Source organism: Gadus morhua, chromosome 18 (assembly GCF_902167405.1).
Source record: "Gadus morhua chromosome 18, gadMor3.0, whole genome shotgun sequence".
Lineage (NCBI taxonomy): Eukaryota > Metazoa > Chordata > Actinopteri > Gadiformes > Gadidae > Gadus > Gadus morhua.
The window spans coordinates 5,213,053-5,228,052 of NC_044065.1; the positions used below are offsets into that span (position 1 = coordinate 5,213,053).

The 15,000-nt window shown below is 50.4% G+C and overlaps 1 protein-coding gene across 1 annotated transcript in view; it reads right to left on the reverse strand.

Moving 5' to 3' along the window:
- LOC115531651 (neurexin-1a) overlaps nt 1-15,000 on the reverse strand; it is a 28,550-nt gene that overhangs the window by 12,710 nt on the left and 840 nt on the right. The window contains exons 2-9 of the mRNA XM_030341012.1: nt 13,928-14,309; nt 12,711-12,901; nt 11,031-11,204; nt 7,162-7,281; nt 6,299-6,480; nt 4,155-4,326; nt 3,147-3,236; nt 1,164-1,516 (exon numbers count right to left, since the gene is read on the reverse strand). Of these exons, the coding sequence (XP_030196872.1) occupies nt 1,164-1,516; nt 3,147-3,236; nt 4,155-4,326; nt 6,299-6,480; nt 7,162-7,281; nt 11,031-11,204; nt 12,711-12,901; nt 13,928-14,304 (1,659 nt within the window). The 5' untranslated portion in view covers nt 14,305-14,309. The remainder of the gene's footprint in view (nt 1-1,163; nt 1,517-3,146; nt 3,237-4,154; nt 4,327-6,298; nt 6,481-7,161; nt 7,282-11,030; nt 11,205-12,710; nt 12,902-13,927; nt 14,310-15,000) is intronic.

Genomic DNA, 15,000 nt, shown 5'->3' on the forward strand with positions numbered 1-15,000 from the left:
ATACACAAACACACACACGCATGCAAATGCACGCACACACACACGCACACACACACACACACGCACGCACACACGCACACACAAAACTACAACACAAGAAAATACTAGCAATAGCTTCCCAATCTCTGAAACAGGCACACATTATACGCGTCAACTATACATGATTGTCATTCAGAATGAAGCGTTCGATTTGGAATCAGCACCCTCTTCAGCCATTCATGTATGATGTAATATCCTGGTTTGTTTCATGTGTTCACAGTACGACCAAGCTACCCTTAGCGTTGGCTTGGCAGCAGGCCAGAGTCTCACCCTTTGTCGCGGGTACACGAAGTTTGGATTGTCTTTGTTCCAGTTCACACCTGGCCCAGACAAAACAGCGATCGCCAACGCAGTCGTGAAAGTGTTGTGCAACAAGACCTTTCTTTCATCAAGGCTCTCCCCGCTCCTCAGTGTGTGGCTTTTGTGGCGCAACAGTCTCGACAAAGCTCGCAAAGAATTTTTGAAATGATTGCTTGTTTTGTTTGGCAAGTTCAAATAGAAGAGCCCGTCAGAACCCTGTCCGTCTCATTTTCAGAGGGAGAGGAAGAAGGGAGGAAGAGGAGCTACAGGAGAGGCTGGAGGAAAGCCATCTGAATGATCCATCACTGTAATGATGTGTTCAACAACACTTAAGGTTCTGCCTTTGGTTTATATCTCACAGTCAAGCCAATTACAGACAATGTTTATAAACCCATTGAGGAAACATGACTTACTATTATATTATATGTCATACCAACTCCGCCATTTTAGAAAGCGTCAGATTTGACTGACAAACGCGGAAAAGTGAGCGAGTCTGATTAAGATCAAGGTCCAAGGATCATTGCTACGCTAGCTCACTGCACACGGACGTGCTACGCTAGATCACTGCGCACAGACAAGTTACGCTCGCTCACTGCACAGAACACTGTTATTACATTGTTTTGAATACTGAAAGTAGCTGCTACTAACCAAGAGGGGCTCAATCTATATGTGTAAATATATTTATATATAAACGTGTACAAACAAACACACTCAAACAGTTTGAGTTCAAACAGGGGGTTGAAATCAACACAAAAGACATTTGAAGGAAAACACAAAAAAACAAAAACAAAATGGCGGCGGCGGCAGAAACCAGCGCTGCTGACCTGCTGGGTGGTGCCCTGCTTCCGGTTGGTGGCGGTGGTGGTGGTGATGTCGCTGATGGAGGGGGCGGAGTCGGAGCGGTTGCCCCCGGCGGCGGCGGCGCTGGACTGCGGCGTGATGGAGGAGGAGGGCATGTCGCCCACCAGCCGCGCGCTGCCCTCGACCTTGATGTGCGGGTGGCCCTCGGCGGCCATGTTCAGGATGCGCAGGCCATTGTAGTAGAGGCCGGCCAGCTGGCCCTGGAACATCCCGCCGGCCGGCGACGGCGCGGACGGCGTGTCCTCCCCCGCGCCGGCCGCGCCGGCCGCGCCCACGCGCACCGTGGTCTGGCTGTTGAAGATGGTCAGCTGGCGACCTTGGAGGATGAGGAGGAGGAGGAGGAGGAGGAGGTGCAAGCACAGACACGGGCACGCACACATAGTGTCACACACGCACATACAGACACACACCGACACACACACCAGAACCCATGTGCACAAACGCACAGATCACACACAAACGTACACACACACACACACACACACACACACACACACACACACACACACACACACACACACACACATACCAATGGTCACAAACATGATAAATACATTTCCAAGCTGCTATCTGTCTGTTGCTGTCTCTAATGGAGTGAGGATGGGGCAGAGAGGAAGCAGAGGGGAAACAGAGAGGAAGCAGAGAGGAAGCAGAGGGGAAGCAGAGAGGAAGCAGAGAGGAAGCAGAGAGGAAGCAGAGGGGAAGCAGAGAGGAAGCAGAGAGGAAGCAGAGAGGAAGCAGAGAGGAAGCAGTGGTGCACTAGGAATGGGGGAGGGGGGGAGACGAGAGGGCTGCTGTTTGAGAGGAGACGAAGGGCTGAGGGGGGAGACTGGAGAGCTGCTATTTGAGAGAGAAGAAGGAAGAGGAGGAAGAAGAGAAGGGGCAGGTGGAGGGAGGGGGAGGAGGAGAAGAAAAACTGATTTGGAGAAAGAAGAGGAAAAATAAAGGGATTATGAAGAGAAGAGGGATGCGAATAAGGTGGAGAAGAAGGAGGAGGAGGAGGAGAAGTAGAAGGATGAGAAGAAAAAGGAGGAGGAATAGAAGGAGAAGGATCAGAAAGAGGAGAAGAAGGAGCAGTATGATTTTTAGGAGAGGAAGAAGGCAGCGGATGAGTGTCAGGGCCCCCCCCCCCCCCCCCCAACACCCTCCTCCCTCCAGGCGAAGAGGGCTGACGGATGGTTGCTACGGTGATGGCTGAGCGATACGGCGTTGTGTTTCACGTCGGGCAGATAGAGATAGATAGAGAGAGAGAGAGCGAGAGAGAGAGCGAGAGAGAGAGAGAGAGAGAGAGAGAGAGAGAGAGAGAGAGAGAAGGAGAGAGAGAGAGAGAGAGAGAGAGAGAGAGAGAGAGAGAGAGAGAAAGAGAGAGAGAGAGAAAAACTGCAGTGACAGCTCCATGAAGCATGCACAGTCATCAGCTCTGGCACTTCACTGTTAAAGGGACTAGAGGCTAATTTAATGAGCTCTGCTTAAGTTTAGGAGGACAAACTTATTTACTCTATTATTCATTTCAAATTAATCATCATTCTTACATGTCACAATACTTTGCATGTACTTTATGTGTATATTTTTCAGGGTACATTAGCTTTAGTAAATTCTTTAAAAGTTTAACAAATTTGATTTATGAAAAATAAATAAATAAAATTATTAACCAGTCTTAATAAAGCCCATTTTATCAGTACTTGTTTGGCGTTTTCTGATTTATTTACATTTAAATCGCTCCAACGTCCCTTTAACCTGACATTATCAGATACACACTAACAAGATACGTCACAGGCACAGTTTACACACTATTACACACTAGAGCTGTCCCACTTTTATATACTTAGTTATGGATTTTATATTTTTTAGATGTTAGTTGATGGTGCACAGTAATAATATTCAACTGTCCTCAGGTCGTGGTTTTATGCTGAAAGTTTTAAGGAATTTTAATCAGGGTTTTTTACCTTTGTCGAGTAGCCAATCATCAACTACTCGACCGAGCCGATAGGGGATTCGCTGCCTGGCGATGGCAAGGCGCTCGTTATCATTGTAGCCTTTAATTTAGAGATGAAAACACAGTAGTAATTACGCACATCCAAAACGTGGCACAGGAGCTGGATACAAAAACAACAGCAATGAAAAGAAGGTAAGGATCTGCTCATCGTTAGCACGTAGCCGAGGCCAAAGGTAGGCTAGGAAAAGAAGGAGATAGCTGGAGCTAGGTATTACAGTTTACAGTGAGCGGTCTTTTACTCTCTGTACATTGGGTTTGATTTATAGAGCACATGTCAGGGGTTAACATCTGCAGGAGCACAGGGAAATAAGGTTACAGCGGTCACATACTACTATATGACTGGCTAGAGTTTAGAGTACAGGAAGAAGGCTCAGAACAAACCTCACAACAATTAGCATTTAGCATTTTAGCTCAGGACTAACTGAAAACGATGTTGTGTTAAGATAACTATCTTTGATTACAGCTTTAGGATGAAATAAAAAACAAAACAGAAATAAATATGAACCAAAGAGCTTAAAAAAAAATACATTCTTTTTTCTTTTACTTATTTTTTAACTCCATTTAACTCAATTTTTTTTTTACTTATTTTTTAACAACAAATGCACCAACTTATTTTTTTCTTTTTAATGAGCACACAAATATGATACCTGAATAATTATTTTTCATAATTTACCTTTAACTCTATTTAACAAGCCTTACATAACATAGATGACTAGGCTATTATAATAAACTTCTCATTTTATGGTTTAAACATTCATATTTCATTTCTTATGACACGCACACATTACATTTCATACACATTATTAATACAGGGATGCAATCAGATTCTGGACTCCATCATTTTTATCATAAAACATTAATGGGAACAAAATGGGTCATCATCATCATCATCAATCAAGACATGTGACTGCCCCTGTGAGCGTTTGGATTTGCTGAGAGGGTATTGGGCGGGGCCTACCTGACGGGTAGCGCTCTATGACAGGCAGCTCATCCAGCTGCAGCGTGGCATTGCCTCCGCTGCGGGTAAACCGAACTATGTGGTATTTCCCGTCGTTCACGAACTTGGAGCTCTCCTCGATGTTGATGTCATCCGTTCCGACGTTGAACACCACCCGGATGTTGCCTTTGTCCTGGGGGGTTAGACGGGGAGTTGGGAGGAGGAGGTTGGGGAGTTGGAGGAGGTGGGGAAGGAGGTGGAGGAGGAAGAGAAGGAGGTGGAGGTGGGGGTGGAGAAAAATGGAGAAGGAGAAGGAGGAGGAGGAAGTATAGAAGGCGAAGGAGGAAGAGGAGGAGGAGTTGGAGGAGGAGAAGATGTTGGTGGAGGAGGTGGCGAAGGAGGAGGTGGAGAAGGAGGTGGAGAAGATGGAGGAGGACATGGTGGAGGAGGAGGTAGTGATGGAGGATGAGGGGGGGTAGAGACAGATTCAATTTGGTTGTGTCTCATTAGGCTGAGGAGTCATGTTTATATCTGATTACACAGTGATTCTGTGTGGTCAATAACATTCCAAGGTTGTGCGTTGTTTTTCCATGACAGGACACATCTGCGTTGTTACAGCTCCAAATCAATTGGCAAAAAATCAATTGGCAAAAATCATTAGGCAAAAATTCAGGAGTAGGAATATCGACCAGATGTTTGCTTGCTAACGCAAAAGGCTAAACGCTGCCAGTGCCGCAGAAAGCATTATCATTTCAGCTGATGATGTCCATAAAACCAAAATACGATAAAAAGTAACAGATCTTTCAGGTGAGGGGTGCCAGTTTAATCCTGTCTCCTTAATGACCGTGTGTGTGAGTCCTATCTCCATAACAACTGTGTGGTTGAGTCCTATCTCCTTAATGACCGTGTGTATGTATCTAGGTGAGTCCTTTCTCCATGACGCCTGTGCGTGTAAGTCCTATCTCCTTAATGCCCGTGTTTATAGGTCCTCCAGGTGAGTCCTTCCTCCTTAATGAGTGTGTGTGTAGCTAGGTGAGTCCTACCTCCTTAATGAGTGTGTGTGTAACTAGGTGAGTCCTATCTCCTGAGTGAGTGTGTGTGTGAGTCCGACCTCCTTAGTGAGTGTGTGTGTAGCTAGGTGAGTCCTATCTCCTTATTGAGTGTGTGTGTGTGTGTGTGTGTGTAGCTAGGTGAGTCCTACGTCCTTAATGAGTGTGTGTGTGTAGCTAGGTGAGTCCTATCTCCTTAATGAGTGTGTGTGTGTGTAGCTAGGTGAGTCCTATCTCCTTAGTGAGTGTGTGTGTAGCTAGGTGAGTCCTACCTCCTTAATGAGTGTGTGTGTAGCTAGGTGAGTCCTATCTCCTTAGTGAATGTGTGTGTAGCTAGGTGAGTCCTACCTCCTTAGTGAGTGTGTGTGTAGCTAGGTGAGTCCTACCTCCTTAATGAGTGTGTGTGTAACTAGATGAGTCCTACCTCCTTAGTGAGTGTGTGTGTGTAGCTAGGTGAGTCCTATCTCCTTAATGAGTGTGTGTAGCTAGGTGAGTCCTACCTCCTTAATGAGTGTGTGTGTAACTAGGTGAGTCCTACCTCCTTAGTGAGTGTGTGTGTAGCTAGGTGAGTCCTATCTCCTTAATGAGTGTGTGTGTGTAGCTAGGTGAGTCCTACCTCCTGAGTGAATGTGTGTGTAGCTAGGTGAGTCCTACCTCCTTAGTGAGTGTGTGTGTAGCTAGGTGAGTCCTATCTCCTTAATGAGTGTGTGTGTGTAGCTAGGTGAGTCCTACCTCCTGAGTGAATGTGTGTGTAGCTAGGTGAGTCCTACCTCCTGAGTTAATGTGTGTGTAGCTAGGTGAGTCCTACCTCCTGAGTGAATGTGTGTGTAGCTAGGTGAGTCCTACCTCCTTAGTGAGTGTGTGTGTAGCTAGGTGAGTCCTACCTCCTGAGTGAATGTGTGTGTAGCTAGGTGAGTCCTACCTCCTGAGTGAATGTGTGTGTAACTAGGTGAGTCCTACCTCCTTAGTGAGTGTGTGTGTAGCTAGGTGAGTCCTACCTCCTTAGTGAGTGTGTGTGTAACTAGGTGAGTCCTACCTCCTTAGTGAGTGTGTGTGTAGATAGGTGAGTCCTACCTCCTTAGTGAGTGTGTCTGCCCCCCCCCGGCTCCCCCTTACTATCTGCAGCTGGAGGTAGTCCCCCAGGCCGGAGGCGCTGTCCACCCTGAGCAGGACGGCCTGCTTCTGCTGGGTGCTGAAGCCCAGGGCCAGCCGGTCCGCCCGCGTGCTGGGCCTCTCGTTGGGGGGCCACGTGTACACCACCACGCCCCCGTCACGCCCGAAGATGTACGTGGTCCCAGCTGCCGGGTCGGGTGGAGGGGTGGAGGGGGAGGGGGGGTGGAGGGGGGAGGGAAGGTAAGGTGGAGGGGAGGGGGGGAGGGGAGAGGAGGTATGATGGAGGGGAGGGGGGGAGGGGGGATGGAGGGGTGGAGAGCAGAGGTTTAGGGGGAGAACCTCTCATGGGAAGTGTGTGTTTGTTAGACTGGACTTGACGTTCCGAAAACTGGGAACATTTACTTCAAAATGTAAAAGATATGTATAATTTAATTTTTTGTTTTTATTGCTGTTCATCAAATTGTTCCTTATTTTTTACGTTACAGTGGATTCACAAAGAGATTTCTAAGCAGTCGGGCGTGCGAGCATCAGCCAGGTTGGAAAACAGTGGACAACAGTGCCCCCTGCTGGTGGAGATGGCTCACTACAGAGTCTTAGAGGTAGAGTCTACTGCTGCCGGAAGTAATAGAGCTCTAAAGGTGGAAACTGAAAGCGCACGGGTAAATACATAGCTGTGGATATCATAACGAGTAATACACTTTGTGACCAACTTTATCAACAACAACAACCAAAAATCATGAATATCGATAATACAGATTTTAAATAGGTTCAGGCGACCATTGCATTGTGGGTAATCACTCTGGGCCCGAGATGTCTGGGAGGAGGAGCCACACACCCAGCAGCAGACAGGAAGTGACGTCACTCACCGTCGTTACAGAGGGGCCCGGCGAAGGAGGTCATGCTGCAGTCACAGCTAAAGCCCTCCCACTGCTGCAGGCAGACGCCCTGATTGGAGCAGGAGTCCTCCTGACAGGTGGTGCTAGGGCCTGGGGACAGAGCAGACGGACAGGGCCTGTCGTTAGGGGACAGCTCAGCTGGGAGCCAGCAGGCCTCATGTGCCCATTCATGGTGCTGGTAACAACGAGACGCCTCGTCGCCGGTGACTACGAGTGTTCCCGACAGCGACCGTTCATGCGCACCGCGTTCGGAATCTAGAAGTTCTTGTTCGTCAGCGGTATATATCACACCAACAGGATGACCGCCCCCTATCTGTTGGCCGTGGAACATAGGTTCTGTGTTTGATGGTGATCATGGAGGCCGCACAAAATATATGCTTTTGTCATTCGTGCAATACAAGCAACACCTTGACAGATGTTTGGAATATCTGCGGGAAAACGACCAGGAAGATATCCTGGAAAAACGTTTGCCTTGTGGTCCACCATTGTTCATGCGCGTCACTAGTAAACAATACGTCGCCAATGTATGGGCAACTCTGTTAGCAAAATCTGGCCCCAGTTGCCGAAAGGAAGTCGAATCTTTAGAGCGTCATGGGGTGTCGTTCACGAGAACTAACCCTACGTCGCGGAAATGTTTTCCCCATAATTCCCAGCAGAACTTCACCGAGCCTGAGCCGAAGACCGACGACTGCAGGGGGCGAGATATTCCACTCAGGAGAAACTTGTTTGTGTGAGTGGATGAAACTTTCATGACGGGGATTTTAATAGATGTATCTCTCACTGGTGCCGGCCTAGTTTGTGTTTGTCAAATAAGCACCTACAGGCCCCGCCTCCAGAGCATCATAATTGGTTGAAACGAACATGAGGCGAATTGAATCTAAAGTCTGATTCGTTCGGCTGAGGAACCGCACGCTGATGAGCTCATCGGATCCTCCTCTTTCTTGGCCCCTGGCCAGTGTGTGTTTAGGACACACTATTGTGCGGATCTGTTGTTCAGCTGTACAATTAATGAAGTGTAACGGTCCCACCTGCTCCTTCTGGAAGACAGGAAGTAGGGCGAGTCGGCTCCAGGAACATAATGACATGGATCGGCCAATGAGTCGTTTCGGTGGCCAAGCACGAATACAGGGGTAGGAATTATGCTGCCACTCTAACGCACTCCCTTCATTTAAACCCCCAAAACCCACCATTTTACGATTGCTTTCAGCAGGTAACCTCCTTCCCTTCCCACCCCTTCCTCTTTTTGATCGTTGTACTAATATCCACTCTTATTAAATGATTTTCTTTGGTGGTCACTCTGTAAAGAGCCTTTGAGTACTTGAATCAAATGTAAAAAATAAATCGAATGTAAAAACTATTATTATTATTATTCCCCTTCCCTTCAACGGTGCACGTCTCTTTAAAACATTGTACCCTGCTGACCCTGAGTGAGCAGTACTCGTGTTCCCGCCGAGCGGGGGGCGGAGCCGAGCTGGACATGCAGTCGGTGGGGGAGGAGGGGGGAGACGGGGGAGGACGGGGGGGACAGGGCACAGGAGTGCAGAGGGAAACATGGAGGGCAGATTTATGTCCTGGAGACCCGAGTTCATGGCGCTGGGCTCCTGTCTTCAATGTGTCAGCAGCAGCGTGGGGGAAGCAAGGGGGGAGTGGAGGGGGGGAGAGGGGGAGGGGGGGCAGTACTGAGATCTGAGCAAGGAGAGGGCAGCGGGGGGGGGGGGGGGGTCGAGATGGCATGCTGCCAATCAAAACCCAGGCGGGGGGGGGGGGGGGGTTAAACTCGGGGACTGTCACAACGGTGAGGGTGTCACTATGGCGAAGACATCACGAAGACGATGACATCACTATGGCGATGACATCGCTACGGCGATGACATCACTATGGTGGCCAGGAGGGGACAGTTCAGCGGCAGGTTAGCCCCCCTGACCTTTGACTCTGGATCGCTGGGATCCACACGGCACTGGGCACGCACACACACACACACACACACACTTACAGAGAAACACACACACACACACACACACACACACACACACACACAAACCCGCCTGCCGTCACGTGGGATTCCCATGTGCGCCATACACAGCGAAGTACCTTGCAAGTCAGCTTTCAGCAACGCAACTTTAGTGGCCGAACGGCGGAGGAAAGCACAAGCAGATGGAGGAGATGGTTAGTCAGGGGGCAGCGATGGCTGGAGGCAGAGCAGCAGGGGGCAAGAGGCAGGGAGACAGGAGGCAGGGAGACAGGAGCACAGAGAAGGAGAGAGAGAGAGAGAGAGAGACAGGAGAACATAGAAGGAGAGAGAGAGACAGGAGCACATAGAAGGAGAGAGAGAGAGACAGGAACACATAGAAGGAGAGAGAGAGAGACAGGCACACATAGAAGGAGAGAGAGAGAGAGACAGGCACACAGAGAAGGAGAGAGAGAGACAGGAACACCGAGAAGGAGAGAGAGAGAGAGAGAGACAGGCACACAGAGAAGGAGAGAGAGAGACAGGAACACAGAGGGGGAGAGAGAGAGACAGGCACACCGAGAAGGAGAGACAGAGAGACAGACAGGCACACGGAGGAGGAAAGAGAGAGACAGGAACACAGAGGGGGGGAGAGAGAGAGAGAGAGAGAGACAGGCACACATAGAAGGAGAGAGAGAGAGAGAGAGACAAGCATACAGAGGGGGGAGAGAGAGAGAGGAAGACAGAAGGAGAGAGGCAGATGGAGACAGAGAGAGAGAGAGAGGCAGATCGAGTTAGAGAGACAGAGAGAGAGAGTCAGAGATAGAGAGAGAGAGAGACGGACAGACAGGGAGAGAGCCAGAGAGAAAGAGAGAGCCAGAGAGGCAGACAGAGAGAGTGAGAGATTGGCGTGTGTGTGTGTAACAGATGGAGTTTTTGAAATATCGAAAAGGTGTGCATAAAAATAAACGAATGAAGACATAAAAAAGAGGGGAAAATAAAAAGTACACAATTTACGACGGCTGAGTTGAGGTGGTTAGCTTAGCGAGAGGTGGAGGGAGAAGCGAGCAGAGGACAGCCCAGGAGGAAGGGGTGGTGCGTCAATCTCTGTGTCCTGTGGATCACCGTGAGATGACACGCCCACAGGTAAACGTCAGGTCTACTGTGAGTGTTTGTGGTCTGCTTCTACGTCCTCCTCAGAGAGAGAGGGCCTCACACAAGCAGAGCACAAACACAAAGGCTTTCTACGTGTACAGATGCACAGGCAGAGCAGAGAGACACAATACATTATGGAAGATATGGATGATAAAGGACAGTAGCGTAGTACAGTTGAATACAAGACTCTCTTTCCAAATGGTACTTTAATAAAGAGTTTGTGCCAAATTCTGAACCAGCATCCTCTTGTCTTCTATCGAGGACTAGGTCCTGAATCCTGTCTGGGCTTGAGGTTGCGCTGACAATACAACGAATGAACTGTTATGATCATCACCAGATGATGTAGGAGAGGCAGGAAGCCTTCTCCTACTAAACAGGGTCTGACTGAACTAGCCATGCATGCTGAAACAAAAGCGCCGGTCAGGTTAACGTGATTTCATTTGATTTGTTTAATCTCCTCTTTGCAAGATGACATCAATTTAAATCCGGGCTTGAATTATTTTCCATCTCAGGAGGGGCGGAAATTATACTTTCTTTCACCAGAGAGCCAAAAGGACTATACATAGAAATAAAGATATCCAATTTAAGATATATAATAAGGCAGATCATCAAGGAGATTGATCATATAACCTGTCGTAACCCTGTCCAGCGCGGGCCTCTGTAGCTGTGCTTGGGCTCCCATACTGCTAGGGGCCCCATACTGCTGGGGACCCATACCACTGGTGGTCCTCCTCACCTTCACAGCCTCGATCCACCTGGCCCGTGGTCGCCAGCGCGTCGGCCAGCAGGTCGGGCAGCCGGCCGTTCAGGTCCACCGTCGCTAGGCAACCCTGGAAGCCCTCCCTGGAGTGGACCAGTTTGGGCAGGTCGCGGTACATCTCCTTGGTGACCCCGCCGATGTAGAGGTCGCCTGCAGGGGGCGCCACGCACAGTGAGCATCGCGGGACAGTGTGGTGGAACGTCTACGCGGCGGCGTTCGATAAAGTGAATCCATCCATCCATCGACTCAAACGCAAGCACACAAACACAAAGGCAAACACAAACACACACAGCGTCCGCCCGCACCCTGGGAGACTTTTGCTGGCTGCCTGGCAACAAGCCTGGCCTTAACCAGGTTCGCTGTTCTGGAGACACAGATCTATACAAGACACACACGCGCACTCACACACAAACGCACGTATGCGCGCACACACACACACGCACACAGACACAGGAAAAATCCTGCTCTTCTTTTGCAGCTAGGAGTGGTTGGGGTTAGCTAACCCTAGGATTAGCTAGGGTAAGCTAACCCTTACACACCAATATGTTGGTCATGTCCACATTTTATAGAATTCCATTTAAATATTAATTTCATTTATGAATCATGATCTAACGCCTACGCTAGCTTATTTTAGGTACATCTCGTTTTAAATCAACAGCACAGCATGGATGTCATGTTACTGAGCTGCATCCACCTGACATCGCCCTAGAGCGCAAACCTTCACAGTGTCATCACTGTGAGTGTGTGTGTGTGTGTGTATGTGTGTAGCTGTTGTGTGTCTATCGGTGTTTGTGGGTGGCTGTTTGTATGTCTATCGGTGGGTCTCTGCGCGTGTGTCTGGGTGTGTTTGTGTGTGCGTGTCTATGGGTTGTGTGTCTGTGTGTGCGTTTGTGTGCAGGAAACAAAACACTCTACTAGTAATGGGTTTTGTCACCTGCCAGAGTGTAGAAATCTCCCAGCCAAGCAAATTGTGTTTAGATTGATGCCCAGTTTTCTACCTGCCAAATGACCAGCTCTCGGCTGGTCGCTGTTGTTAATCCAGGGCTCCTGTGTGTGTGTGTGTGTGTGTGTGTGTGTGTGTGTGTGTGTGTGTGTGTGTGTGTGTGTGTGTGTGTGTGTGTGTGTGTGTGTGTGTGTGTTACTTTGGGCCCCTGTGTGTCTGAGGCTCTGTGTATGTGTTCATTTGGGCCCCTGTCTGTGTTTGAGTATTGGGTTTCATTTGGGCCCCTGTGTGTCTGAGTTTGTGTGAGTGTGTGTGTTCCTTCGGGCCCTTGTGTGTGATTGTGTGAGTTTTCATTCGGGCCCCTGTGTATCTGAGTCTGTGTGTTTTTGTTCTTGTGTGTGTTCATTTGGGCTCCTGTGTGTATGTTTGTGTGTGTGTGTGTGTGTGTGTGTGTGTGTGTGTTTTAATTTGGGCCCCTGTGTGTGTATGTGATCCCTTCCGGGCCCCTGTGTATGTGCATACGTGTGGATGTTCATTCGGACCCCTGTGCGCGTGTGTGTGTGTGTTCCCTTCCGGGCCCCTGAGCGTGTGTGTGTGTGCGTTCCCCTCCGGGCCCCTGAGTATGTGTGTGTGTGTGTGTGTGTTCCCCTCCGGGCCCCTGAGTATGTGTGTGTGTGTGTGTGTTCCCCTCCGGGCCCCTGAGTGTGCGTTACCCTTGAGGTCCAGGTTCTTGGCCCCCATTGTGGTCTGCGTGGTGACCTTGGTGTCGATCTTCACGGTGTGAAGGTTGTTGGTGTCGCGGGAGATCAGCACGTTGTGCCAGTGGTTATCGTTCAGCGGCGTGTTGGAGTTCCCCTTGATGAGGTGGGCCCCGTTCCCCAGGTCAGAGATATAGTGCAGGTACCTGTGGGAGAGGGAGGGGAAGGGAGGGAGAGAGGGGGGGAGGGGGAGAGGGGAAGAGAGAGGGAGAGAGAGGGATAGAGGGAAGGGGGGAGGGAGAGAGAGGGAGAGAGGGAAGGAGGGAGGAAGGGAGGGAGAGAGAGAGGGAGAGAGAGAGGGAGAGAGAGAGACAGGGAGAGAGACAGAGAGATGTTAAGTGTATGTATTTGTAGACTTTCCCACTATGGGTTCCTGTCTTGCTGCAGTGGCCCCTCAGTGGTGTAGGAATAGTCGGCCCTTCATGTCACAGCAGCTCCTTCATATGTAGGAGGAACCTTGAAACCCCACCTGGAAACAGGTTGATTTGAACCCTGGAGAGACTGAGACTATTGTGATCCGTGTTTATTGTCATTGTCGTTTTGGCTCATTGTATTTCCTCCTTTAAATTCATGTTCCGATTTCCATGAGCCAGACGGTACTTTGGTCGATGCTCTGCTTGTTCTGTAAACTCTGTGCTGTATTGATCTGACCAGACCAGGAGCCGGGCCCTGAGGATCAGGACTGGATCAATACGGTGAAACCATGACAACAACCACAGCGCGCTTCTGGAGGATGAGGCTTTACCCCCCCCCCCCCCCCTCCCCGAACACAAGCTGGCCTCAACCCTTCAACCCCCCCCCCCTCCTTCCCCCTTGCTTCACCCCTCATCCCCTCCCCTTTACCTCACCCCTTCACCAGCTCCCCCTCGCCTCACCCCTTCACCAGCTCCCCCTCCGTCCCCCTTGCCTCACCCCTTCACCAGCTCCCCCTCCCTCCCCCTTGCCTCACCCCTTCACCAGCTCCCCCTCCCCCTCCCTTGCCTCACCCCTTCACCAGCTCCCCCTCCCTCCCCCTTGCCTCACCCCTTCACAAGCTTCCCCTCCCTCCCCTTTACCTCACCCCTTCACCAGCTCCCCCTCCCTCTCCCTCCTCCTGGCCTCACCCCTTCACCAGCTCCCCCTCCCCCTCCCTCACCCCTTCACCAGCTCCCCCTCCTTCCCCCTTGCCTCACCCCTTCACCAGCTCCACCACGATGAAGTCGTTGCCGTCGCCGCGGTTCAGCAGGATGAGGCCGTCGGGGGAGGTGGTCTTGAACTGCAGGAAGAGGTGCATGGAGTAGTACGCCTGCAGCGTGGGCAGCGTGACGAAGCTGGAGCGCGAGCGGAAGGTGACGGGGTCGGCCACGATGCTCTTGTAGCCGATGACGGCGTTGAGCTCGCAGTAGTCGATGTCGCCGTTCTTGCACAGGTCGATGTAGGGCATGCCGTTGAGCGTCAGGCCCTGCAGGTGGCCGATGAAGTTCGACGGCACGGCGGGGATGAAGCGCTTCTCTGTCACGATGCCCGTCTCCACGTTGTGGAACTCCAGCTGGGTGTGGTCGCCCGCCATCGTACCTGGGGCGCCGGGTTAGGGGGTCGGGGGGTGGTGGTGGAGGATTCATGAGGTGTAGATGGTGTTAGTAGTGGAGGTGGTGTTGGAGGTGGAGGTGGTGGTGGTGGAGGAGGTGGTGGTGGTGGAGGTGGTGGTGGTGGTGGTGGTGGTGGAGGTGGTGGAGGTGGTGGTGGTGGTGGTGGTGGTGGAGGTGGTGGTGGTGGAGGAGGTGTTGGTGGTGGTGGAGGAGGTGGAGGTGGTGGTGGTGGTGGTGGAGGTGGTGGAGGAGGTGGTGGTGGAGGAGGTGTTAGTGGAGGAGGTGTTGGTGGAGGAGGTGTTGGAGGTGGAGAAGGTGCAGGTGATGTTGGTGGTGTTGGTGGAGAAGGTGTTGGAGGTTCAGGAGGTGTAGGAGATGGTGTTGGTGTTGGGGATGGAGGTAGGGTGGAGGTGTGGTGGAGGGGTAGGTGGGGGGGGGTGGAAGAGGTGGAGGTAAAATATCTCAATTAGACTTCTAAAAACAATGCTCTTCGTCCTTATTTATGAAATAACCGGACAGCCTCATATGGCTAGAATGGCTATAGCATGTTTTACACAATGTGTAGTTAATTTAATGTATTTATTATTATATATTATTATATATATATATATATATATATATATTGCCATATCGAAGTATTGATATCAAAATGAGGTAGCGAAGTCTGCATTCAACAT